Genomic DNA, 12,715 nt, shown 5'->3' on the forward strand with positions numbered 1-12,715 from the left:
AGTTCCCACAGTAGGGGGATGCATGATCACTTCCAGGAGGCTGCACAAAAAGGCTTTAAGCTTCACGAAACAACAATAATACTGAAGCCATGTAGACAGTAGAAAGTAACGACCTGTGCGGTTTTCTCTACTGCTTCTCTACCCCCAATTACTAAAACACAGCAGCGATGCAACTTATAGCTGGTTCGTGACATCTTTAACATCCATTGTCTGGTGGAAGAATTAAGCATTTTATGTAGAATAAAAACAACAGACATTTTACAGCTGAAATGCACTGCAAGGGAAAGTGCGGCCACTTAACGGTCACGGACTTTCACCTGAATTTCATTAACAAAACACGGCTCCTATTTTAAGACACGTGAGCATTGCGTGTTGAAGTTGAGGTTGCAGAAAAGTGGCACTTAAAGACTCTCGGTTTCGTCAACAGATTACCCACTGAGGAGGACATCACAACAGTGGCAACAGATCAGATCACGACAGCGGCTAGAGGCTATTAAGAAATCATCTTTACTTTTTGAACAGAAATGAATACTGCCCATGCAGTTTTCTATACCATACAGTATTTCACCAAGCTAACACACCACAAAAAGAAGCCCATCTACTCAGCCTTCCGCACCACAGAAACATTAGTCCCCCATTGCTCCTAACCAGCATTGATTTAATGACATTCTGGCGCTACAAGAAGAGAATATGTCAGCATTTAGGTCTTGCGTTTAAGTTTTAGCACAGGCCTTCAACAAGCTCATTAAGTGCAGCCGCAGTGAATGGGCTGAGTATGGTTCCTTTCACAGTCCCAGATAAACCTCAGTGTGTCAGGGACAATGGGGGGGGGATAACCCTGCCAGGGAGGGCCCTTTGTTTTGGGGGACCTCCACCTCAGAGCTCTCGAGGCTGGGTAGGAAGATTGGGGTGATGGTGGGGGGGGTTGGGATGGCCCTGCTGCCTGGCTGTTCCGTTCTGGGTGAAGGGTGGGGGCGAGGGACATATGGACTCACTGGGGGTAAAGAGACATGCAACAAAGCAATAGGACAAGGGTCTACTGTGGAGGTAAATGTAGACTGACTACTCTATTTGTCTTTTTATTGACTTCTCTTTTATTTACCTTTAAACAATGTTGTACGGAAGGACATAAATGTCAAAAGTTGGCACATACTGAGAATGTCATGCTTGTATTGAACAATATAAGATAAATTCATTTCATACGTGTAACTTGTAAGACAGTCCCTCCAGAAAAACGCGATTATGTGATCGCATAATTCAATGCATAATCAGCCAAAGTCCACATATTTATGCGGGGGCCGCATTTTTTCAAATACGCCGCATAAATTGCCAATTTCCGTGCAAAATATGCGGGGCTTGCATGATTTCATAATTCCCGCAATTTCGTTGCAAAAAAAGTCACATTTGTCTTTACAGAAAGTTGAAAAATGTTGCGTTTACTTCACACAAGAGCAGCCATTTTCCCCTCTTGCCATGGCAACGTTATGAAGTGATGTAATTACACGACGTGAACATCATCGAAAAGCAGGGTGTTGGGGGAATCACTTTTTTTTCTCTTTTTCATCAAACCGCAGTTTTTGCAAGTTCCCGCAATTTTTGCAAGTTCGCGCAATTTCATTGCATAAAATTGCATAAATATCCCGAATATTCCATTGCATTTTTTAAGAAAACGTGCCGCATAATCAAGGATTTTTGCCGGCAACAATCACAAGGGAGTACTGGTAAGATGACAGATTGTCTGGTGTCTGGTGTCACTTCTCTATTTGTCTGCAGTAAAAATTAATCAACTAACCAGGTAACATGAATACGGGAATCGATACAGCATAGTTTGCCGATATTTTCCGTGGCAATACTGTATTGATACGGTAAGGACACCAAGTATCAATCTTTTATTATATAAATTAAACTTTTTGGTACTAGAAAAATAAAATGATTTGCTTTTTCAGTACACGAGATGATGCAGTCTTTTTTGATAAAACAGATGTTGACAAAGTGTTCCTTTGGGGGACATAATTTGAAGTTGGAAAAAAGGTAATACATGTGATACTATCGTATTGTGGGGCATCTGGTGATTTCCACCCGTAATGAATGCAAACATAAAAATTGTGTATTGTGTAGTGAAGATAGACAGTTTTGACAGTGTCATCTGGACAGATACCATCTTCTGTATATATAAATATTCATTTGTTTTAATAAATTATATTTTTTTGAAAGATCGAGATGCGATTTGTTTTTATATGTTTTTGCCTTGTATGCACTGTGGCTTTTTATGTGTTTGTGTGCATGTGTAATGATGGGTGGGAAATGGAGAGACTTGGTGTGCTTAGAATCACTGAAAAGCTTCTTGAATGGCAGATTTACAGCCCCTTCTTTGGATTCAACACCTAGAGACTGCCTATGTCAACTGAGCGAGCGAGCACACACACACACACACACACACACACACACACACACACACACACACACACACACACACACACACACACACACAGGTTAAAATCAGAGGAATAAAAAGCTCCCTGGAGCTGCACGAGAACACAGATGAATGGAGAGATGTGGAAATCTTTTTACTACCCGAGAGCTGACGGAAAGCCAAGAAATATTTCATAGCTGTATTCGTGCCTGTTTAGAGAGTCCCATCAACCTCAGAGCACAGCTGAGAACCACTGCAGCTGGAAGCACAGTTTGCAAGATTAAATATACGGCATAATATATCATATTATGATACATCTAGGTGATAAAAGTCCTATAAAGTTGACTCTGTTCATTACAGTCATCTATTTTATTTATAAACTGTGTGCGTGCACAGCTATAGTAGGTATGGTAGGTAAAATGAACTAAACTAGGGTTTGTTTACAACCTGTCTCAGCGATGAAGATGGTCTAGTTGTGGCTTTAACATTTTATTGACCAACATATCCAGACACATCAACTTCTTTATGGTAATTTTGATGAAATAGTGACTTCTAAAGACTAGTTTCCACTAAACTTTTACGTTTCATTCGAGCAGGACAACTAATGTGATGGTGATCACATGGTGAACAGTAATTATGGTCACTATTGCATGAATCATATGTTCCCATGTATACATGTGTATTTGTATGTATTTGATATGCTGTATATCATATGACTTGATATGTTGTCTTTTTACACTGTGTGAGAGGTACTGTGTTTTCCAAATTTGTACAAATAATGTCCCCTTTATTTACTGTACTAGATGTAAATCGTTCTGAGGCTGATTTGTTGTATCAAAGCCAGACCAGCAGACGTCATCGGCGTTCTGCTGGCTCAACAGAGGTCATGAAGTTATCCAACCTGCCTCTCAGTCCTTGTTGACCCCGGACACGGAAATTCTCTGGGGAGGGTGAATTCAGCCCTGCTGACCTATACCTCCTGGCCTGTCCTGCTCTTTTTTTTTTCCCACACTGCCTTCTGTTTCCAGACAGAGATGGAGCTGATTGCGTTAGTCTAACCGCCTCTGCAGCATCGATTCCCCAGGGGGCGCCACTCACAATGACCCGTTTGTCTGCACCAACGGGCTCCCTGTGACAACTAACGCAAGGGAAGCAGAGAAGGAGAAACTGAAGAGGAGGTCACCTTTTGGGGGGTAGGATCAATGGAAGGACGTTGACTCAAGAGAAGCAGATGCCCGGTCTTAATTAATATGGTTATGTCCTCAGCCATGACCTCACACGGGAAGGCGAGGGGACAACCGCACAGGAAGTGGAATCTGATCGAGACACATTAGGCAGAGATGAGGTCATGACTGGAGCCAACTGCCATATGATCAATGTGTATCCTCAAAGAAGCTGAGCTTTTCACATGTTCAAGGAAAGAAACTGAACATTTTCTCTTGAATTTTTTATTTTATCGAGAAGATATCGAACAGAATATAAGAAACCCAAAAGGTAGACATTAAACTATAAAAGGTATTTGAAATTACTCTAGCACCAGGGTGATTTATTGATTACAAAATGTGTTTTATGATTTTACTGTTTCCTGCCATCCAACAAGACAAAACTCTGAATCTTGAGGTTAAGATCCCTCCATTCTCTGAAACATCAACTCTAGCTACACCGGAACAGGTTTTCTTTTGGAAATGTGCACTGATCGTTTATTCCTAAAGTTTAACCTTTGAGATTACCTGCCCATTCACAGAAGGAGACTTTCACTTCAAACATTGAGCTTTATGATTAAAAAACAGTTAAAAAGCAAATTAAACATAATGTTTTTTTTTTTTTTTATTAAATTAAAAAAACACATTTCTTCTAGCAAGTAAAAACCTTTAAAACAGATGTAGGCTTCTCAGATACATTATGCATCATGACTACAGTTTTTCAAATTTCATGAAATTAGGAGCAAAGTTGGATCTACAGTAGGAAACCCGAATAATTATTTGACATCTATACTAGGGTTGTCACGATTCTCCAAATCCAATTTAAAAACATTTTTAGCAGTGACGGCAATGCACTTTACGACAACAGTTTGAGTTTCTCAGAGTTTACAAGGCACACTTGAATGCACCATGAGTTTAACAAGGTGCACCTTCAGCACCTTGAAGAAGACTTAAAAATCTAAAGCGTGGCACCACTAATCTATACAAATCCTGCAGGAAACCCTGCACCCAGCCAGTGCCATTTCACTGGTGGCACTGGCTGCAGGGGGAGCACCTGCCTCTTCATCGTCAGATAAAAGCCACAGACTTCACCATCTGACCGCAGTCTGCCTGTGATTGAAGCCCCTCCTGGTATCAGCCCAGCCGCATGAAGCTGCACGACGACCATCTCTGTGTTCTCTGAGAGAGCACACAGAGGTGCGGTGTTGCTCTTATCAACAGCAACATGGGCTTCCACCTGCCTGATGCAGATTGTAACACATGTGTGGGTCGCTGTTGGGTGAAAACCTCTTATCTCCAAAGTGACTGCTTTCAGGAACTAAAGAAAATAGCCTCGACAAAAAGAAGAAGAAAAAAAGACTCTTTGACACTTTCTGATGGCTTTCTGATTTAAAAAATGAGGCTTTTCACATGAAAACTGTAACTGATACAAACACAAAATGATAAAGTGCATAAGTTGAATGCATGAGGGTCACTCACAAGCCCTAACAAGACATGTCCTTTCTTCCTGTGCTCTCGGTCTGAACTCTTGCAGTCTGTTAAAACCTTGGTTATTCCTTTGAACAATGAACTCTCCAACAATGAATCACCCAAACATCCATTAAATCTGGCTTTAACTTGCACCTCCTCCTGAGGAGACATATGTGCATGTGTGGCCCTTTGTCATGGTAATGGCAAAAAGGCAGCAATATATAGTCACCCATACCCCCACCCAATCTGTCGTCCTGTGGGCGGGCATTAGCAATCTAATGCAGCACGACGGTTCTTTGCCTTTCACTCTCACCTGCTGGGCCGGGTCTTCAGGAGACTCTGGCTGGATGCTAAAGCCATAAAAAAAATCATTATTGCCTTTCACAGGATACAGGATGCTGTGGGGGGGGGGAGGCTCTTTGACATGAGAGAGAGCTCTTCTAGGGGTCAAGTGAAATGGGTTTTAAAGGTTGATGCGGACATTTGAATTATTCATTAGTTTTAACCATACCTGTATCAACTGTTAGGTGGTTTTCTTTCTCTAGAATCAAACGCCTGGCTTGAAAGTCCATCATGGGACAGCATGACATATCTTGATTATTTGTCCGAAAATGTCAAAAGGTACCCATTTGACGGACTCAAGATGACATCTTTAAATTGCTTGTTTTGTCCCACCAACAGAGAAAAACCTAATTATATTCCATTTATCTATCGAGTATCTGTATGTACGTATGTGTGTCCGTGTTTGGGGGAAAGGTAACCTGCACATCCCTCGCAGACGCCACACGCAGAACGCTTTCCAACATTAGCTACATGCTGGATATAAGCCAGACACTATAGGCCTATAGTATTAAGTTGCTGTGAGCCTACGTTCACTTCTAAATAGAGGCAGAACATAACTTAATCTCTTATTATATCTCATTATAACTTGTCAAAAAAAGTTGTAAACTGATCTTTTGTGGATAGTTTTAGCAAATGTAACTAAACTAAAAGGAAAAATGTTGATGTTAGCAACAGTTTAATGCTCAACTATTCAGGTGTTTTTGAATGTTAGAGGGGAAACACAGGCATCAAATTAATAACTACAGTTTACCTGAATGAATAACCAGGCAACTAAATATGTCATTCCCCGGTTTTCCTGCTTGGTTTTCACCCCAAATGTATATATCGAGTCTGAGTCTAATCGCTAACCTCCATCGTCATTGATCCATAGTTGGCCATTAAGGGTCATTTAATTAGCTTTGAATCCATAATAATTAAATGAGTTCACACATATTGCTGGATATTGCAGGTTCACGGTCAAACCAATTCCTAGAATGAAATTACACCCAATTTAAATTATTCAAATTAGGGAAATCTCAGGCAATTACACATCTTCAAGAACGAAGGAAGTTGATTTAAGGAGCTCTGCGTCATTGATGCATCTATCACACAGTGATGATTAGATATCCAGACTAAGCTCTTCTCTCCTGGATATGTGGCTGCCTAAGTTGTGGATCCTGGTTTATTTACAGCATGATCATCTTAGTAAATATTAGCTGACGTGGCCTGTGACCCTCTTCACCAGTCCCAATATGTTTCTTATGTGATTGGGATTTAGCTCTCAGGCCGTGGTGTGCTTTCATAATAAGTCTAATAAAGCCAGTCTTTACACAGAGCCTGACTTAAGCCTTTATCTGGAAAGATACTTATTAAGATATGAGCTCCTTATCACACTGGCACACAGACAAATCTCTCTATGTGTTGTGTGCTCATGTGTGAGAGAGCATTTGACTGTGTGTGTGTGTGTGTGTGTGTGTGTGTGTGTTCATGAATTATAATGGTCTATGCTCTACGTAGCGTCAGAATTTATTTTTCAGGGTCTTCCATTGCGAATGTGGCCTTCAGAGATTCTTCGTTTGAACCTTTTCTTTTTCAAAGCTGTAGCTGAGAATTAATGAGCTGGCAACAATGAAAACTTGAAATGAAAGAGTGAGAGAGCGAGGGAGAAAGAAAACACTCAGAGAGAAAGATAAGGAGGCCGGGGATGAAACTGACGCATTAAAGATGAATAGGGAAGCGCACACACACACACACACACACACACACACACACACACACACACACACACACACACACACACACACACACACACACACACACACACACACACACACACACACACACACACACACCTCCTGCTAGTGTTTGTGAATGGAATCGGGTGTAGGGTAAAAACACAGCCACTAGAGGGCAGCAGAATATCTGTGCAGGCATTCTCTCTGTAATAACAGTATGGTAAAAGGTTAAAGGTCAGAACAGCTTATCTTTTCATATGGTTTCACACATGAGACGGAAAGACCACACACAACACACACACACACACACACACAACACACACATTTCCAGACTATCACCTTTACATCAGATTCAGCAGATTGTGCCAGACTTCACATACACAACACACCACACACACCACAACACAATAGACCTGCTCTCGTTGCAGCACCGCAAGGTAACACCACAAATCTTTACCAGCACCTCAAACATCACCACAAAGTGCAATATGATGACCTCTTGCCGTACAAGGCAAGAGGTCCGAAAGACGTTTCAATTAGCCTATTTACAGCCATGTTCAGGGCCATATTCAGCGCAGTGCATTAAACTTCTATTTTTGGTAACCTACTTGAATGGCCAGTTGAATGTTAATTCTATAAAAGGCAAGCAGTTAAAGAGTGTGCTAAGAAATCATTCTGTTTTTGATACTGTACTTAAATTGGCAATTGACAAACTCCATTTCTCTAGAGACTGAAGCTGTAGCTGCAGCATGTTGATTGACATGTTTTAATTATGTAAAGACATGTTCAAGGAGTTCAGATAGAGCCTGTATCAGGGCCATATTTAGTTCAATGTGTTATACTGTATGTCACTATTTTTGGTAGCCTACTGTACTTAAATGGCCAGTATGTACTTCATTTTCTTTATTCATTGAAGCCTCCATGTATACAGGCTTGTGGTGATGCGCAATGTGCTATAGGTGCCAAAAAAAACACTTGGTGAGAAAAAAATCGTGGCAGAGAATCATGATATCAATTCTAAGCTAAAAAAATCGTGATTCATATTTTTCCTGGCCTACAACACAACACCACAACACACACACAGCTAAGTATACAGACAGACTGTACTGTCCTCTCTCCTGTCTGTAAACACAACCTGGATGTCGCCTTCTGCCTCCTGCTCTCATTGCATTATGGATTAACTCCTTGTTACAGGTGTACACAACATGTTTGTGTGTTTAGTGCCAACTGGGTCAACCAGCTGGATCTTTGGTAGAAGCGAGGCCTCGACAACACTCTGCCATGACTTCACTAATCCCTCAGATAACTGCAAACGTGTGCTGCTGGTAGTTATCGGTGTCATGTTCAATGCATTTTGGTGTTTTGGTGCATTCAGGCATTTCCTAGTGAAATGAATGTTATTAATATAGTATCCTTATTCCTTTCTTTACTTTTCTTCCTTATGTGTTTGGATTTTGATTTAGATCTCAAGAGACCATCCTCGTTTAATAAATGTCAAATAAAAACAAACTGACAGTGACATAGATAGTAAGAGCAGTTTTCCTAGTTGAGAAATGACTCAATCCTCAACCCACTCTTATGACTGTACTGGATTCATGTCTATTTGTTGCCACTGTGGGTGCTGAAATTGGTCTCTCCGCCTCTCCTATGATGGATTTTTCGCCGTGTATGATTGTTGGTGCAAAATGGCAGCTCTAGAAAAATTGTTTTGGGAGAATGAATTTTTCCTGATTATTAGACTAAAGGAAAGAGTCTCAACATTGTGTCTCCCAAGTCGGTCGTGAAAGCGCCAAAAACATAAAGCAGCCTCCATTTCTCCAGAGAGCCTCTTCTCATCTCACTCTGCCCTCAGAGCTGATTGGGTTCACACTGAGGACCGACAGACACAGCGATGCAGCGTCCTCACCAGCGGTTCTGCCGCTCTGGCCTTCCTCTAGTTCAGTCAGTCCCTGGAGTGAAGCCCAGCAGACACAGTCCAGAAATGAGGACGATCAAGCTGAGCTATGAGTCCAATAACAATCTTGCCCTGTTTTAAAGGGATAACCACGGACTATTAGAGAATCTATCCATTTCTTTTTTTCAATCTGAGGGCCAATAGTGTAAAAATATTTTTGTTTTATCTCGTATTTAATCTTTTAATTATTTTCTATGCCCCTTTTTTAGCGTCTGTGCTATAAGTAAAATTGTATCTTTATTATGTAGTTTACGATGAAACTGACATGCTTGGTTTCTATGCAGATGTGGTACACAACTGTTCTTCTCAAGGAGATGAACACAGATACCTGCAACTCTGATGTAGAAATCCTATTTATTTAGAAGGGAGGGGACGGGATGAGGAGGAGGGAGGGGCGAGCTAGTCTCCTTTTGTTTGAAAATACTTTGAACGTCAACAAGAATAACGTCACCCAACATCACTTGGAGCACCTTTCATTTTTTCCTGATAAAATTAGGTGACCAACATAATGTACAGCACTGTAGTTAAGGTAAGGTGATTCCATTGCCTGAAATTTTAGAAAAGACTCACATAAATGTGCTACACACACACACACACACACACACACACACACACACACACACACACACACACACACACACACACACACACACACACACAGCAAACATTTTGAAAACACTCACATAACACACACACACACACACACACACAACACAGTCAGCAGCAGTGATGCGAATATTGCAGTTATGTACTGCAATCCATCTCTGCTGCTGGTCAGGAAGGTCACGGGTTAACCCAGCCGAGGGTGAAGACGGTTGATTCATCAGCACAACAGGGATGAAGAGAGGGAGAGAAAAAAGGACAGAGATGAGATAGAAAGTCACGGAAAGTAGGTCAGTGAGAAAACGTGATTAGCCACCAAACAAACGACACCAGCAGCGGACGCGCGCCGTGTCCGGTAGCGCGGGGCTCCTGTGTCTCCTCACACGATCATCATCTTTACGCCAGATTCAAATTTGTATCCTAAACAACAGAGTGCTGGACGCCTCAGTCACGCTTGCCGTTAAGACAGGTTGCCAAGGATGCACATGCTGGCCCTCTAATACACACAAACACAGACACCTTCCCTTCACTGCCTTACATGGCGTTAGAACGATGCCTCTCGCCGCTGCAGACGTTTGTGTGGGGTTGCTAAGTGCAGCCAATATTTCACACAAACACAGCACAACAGCCCCCCTGATATCCTGCTACGCTGCCATCCTGGACAGCAGAGACACAGCCTGCTCCGTCTCCTTCCAGGAAATTACTGAATTTGGCATTGTATTTCTGTTATGCCAAATGGAGCCAGAGAAAGTACTGAAATGATGTGTATTGATTTACAAAAGATTATCATTTAAAGAGCCACCACGGCTGAGGAAAGAGAAAGACACAGAAATACATGAACACACATTGACACAATCTGAAGAGACCGACAACTGAGCTGATGTTGTCGCAAAGGAATAGCAAAGTGACTTTTCCTGCAAGGACTGAACGTCTTTCCATGTTAATGCCAAAAACACTCAGTTATCGATTTTCCTTCATAATTTCATCCTCGTCAGACAGTAAAATCTCGTAAAACAGCATTTAGATCATAATGGGACGGAAACCAAAGCCATCACTATGATTTTTAGGGTTATTAATTTGAAGAATCAAATCACTAATTAGTCAAATTAAATACTATTGTAAAAGATACCTGCCGAGATCTTTACACAATATTTAGCGAGAGAGGATTTTGGAGGCAGAGAACTATTATTTTATCCAGCAATGTTCAAAATGAACTAAACCACATATTGTACCTTCTACAACATCTTGCTGAGTAGGCTGTGAGCCAACACCACCTACATTCATTAGATAGTGGCTGTATTGAGTAATAAGTACTTAGGTGGATAGAGATCTAATATAAAGGGCCAAAATGACAGTGGATGTCTGTAAGTAGGACAGTGGAACACCACTCAGTAGGTGTGGGTGGAGGTTTACAGTTTTACATCCTGACCTGAGTGTCTTCTCCATCCTCTGACCCTGGTGTGATGCTTTTTGGGGGTCCTGCGCCCACCTGCTGGCCCAGCGAGGGGATCTGGGTCTTGAGGGGCGCCGAAGGCAGCGCTAGAGCTGACGGCCTTCTGTGGTTCTGGGGGATGGGAATGGCGCTGTGCACCGGTTTGGGTTTGGGGAGTCCTGATTTCATCTTTGAGGCCACCAGGATGGCTGGCATCTTCTCCTGACCGCCTGTTGACCGCACGCTCCCCTCCCTCTCACACTGAGATGGAGACTCTGCTACTAGTCAGCAAGACTCCTTTTTAACTCACATATGGTCCAGCTGTAAAGGTGTTAGCGGATTGAAGGAACACATGTGCAGTTTGCACCTGATCTGCAACTTGGTAATGTGTGTAATGTGTAATTTGTCTGTGTCCGGGTCTTGGCTGCTCCTGCTGGATCTCAGCAGGGGGGTGAGCTGAGCTCCCCAACATGCAGTGGGGGGCTTAAAACCCACCGATTCCACCTGTTTCTTGGCGTCAAGTAGCTTCAGCTCTTTATATCTTGTAGAAAAGACCAAATCCTCCTCACAGTGTTCTTTAAAATAAAATGTGTCCAGATGAAAATTGGAGAAAATCCACTGTGCAAAGTCCAGGAAAAAAAAAAATCAAAAATCCCACTTTACACTCAGAGGATTCCCCAGTTGCCTGGTGGCAGAGCAAGTGTTCCCTTCCCGTTTTTTTCCAGCACCGAGTGAGAGTCAGCGATTGGCAAAAAGATCCTAAAGGAGGGCAGGGCAGTTCCTCTCCCACAAAGCCCTGTTAACTACACCATCGCTTCAGGATGACAGGAGGAAAGACCGAGCTCCGTTGAGGAGAGACCGAGAGATGGAGAAAGAAAAAAAGAAAAGGCAGTGGTGATATAGCGACCGCTCGCTTCAACGACTGCTCAGCCTGTGACTACACAGCCTGAAACACACTCCACTCTGCTGCTCTCTCTCTCTCTCTCTCTCTCTCTCTCTCTCTCTCTCTAAGTCGTGGTTAGCAGCAGGTGTGGCTTAGATCAGGACTGACATATGTGGAGAAAAGCTCAACACATCTACTCAGTATGCTCCTCCAGCCTGCCTCTCTATTTCTCTTACTTTCTTTTCATACAAAAATGCCCATCTTGGGGAGCTATTTAATCTCATCTTGAGTTTAGGGTTTGCCAGTTTAGCGTGATCATTTTGCTTTGCTTGTGAAGGAGTTGAATCCCACGAGCAATAAGTGACAATTCCTCCAGTATTTATGTGGGTCACATTAAACTATGTATTTTCCATAGCAATGAACAAATCATACCAGACCACTTTTTTAATTTAACTCATTTTTGTTGGATTTAAGGATTTTTTTAAATCAGCTTTTTGTGTTGAAGTGTTTTGTCATGTGGATTTGGCATGATATTTTGTACAGACATTCATGTTCCCTAGAAGATGAACCTACTGACTCTGATAATCCCCCAGGCTTTTCATCTAGCCACCAGCAGGTCAAGGTTGTCACTTATTCAGTGAAATATTTCAGATAATTTTGGTTATAATAAGTTACGTGATGCTATAAAAATGGGGTGAAAC

The 12,715-nt window shown here is 42.0% G+C and overlaps 1 protein-coding gene across 8 annotated transcripts in view; it reads right to left on the reverse strand.

The window, feature by feature from the left end:
• nav2a (neuron navigator 2a) overlaps positions 1-12,049 on the reverse strand; it is a 118,041-nt gene extending 105,992 nt beyond the window's left edge. For all 8 annotated transcript variants that reach the window (XM_039794513.1, XM_039794502.1, XM_039794506.1 and 5 more), the window contains exon 1: positions 11,129-12,049. In XM_039794513.1, the coding sequence (XP_039650447.1) occupies positions 11,129-11,347 (219 nt within the window). In that variant the 5' untranslated portion in view covers positions 11,348-12,049. The remainder of the gene's footprint in view (positions 1-11,128) is intronic.
• Between the last annotated feature and the right edge of the window lie 666 nt (positions 12,050-12,715).

Source organism: Perca fluviatilis, chromosome 3, assembly GCF_010015445.1.
Source record: "Perca fluviatilis chromosome 3, GENO_Pfluv_1.0, whole genome shotgun sequence".
NCBI classification, from domain to species: domain Eukaryota; kingdom Metazoa; phylum Chordata; class Actinopteri; order Perciformes; family Percidae; genus Perca; species Perca fluviatilis.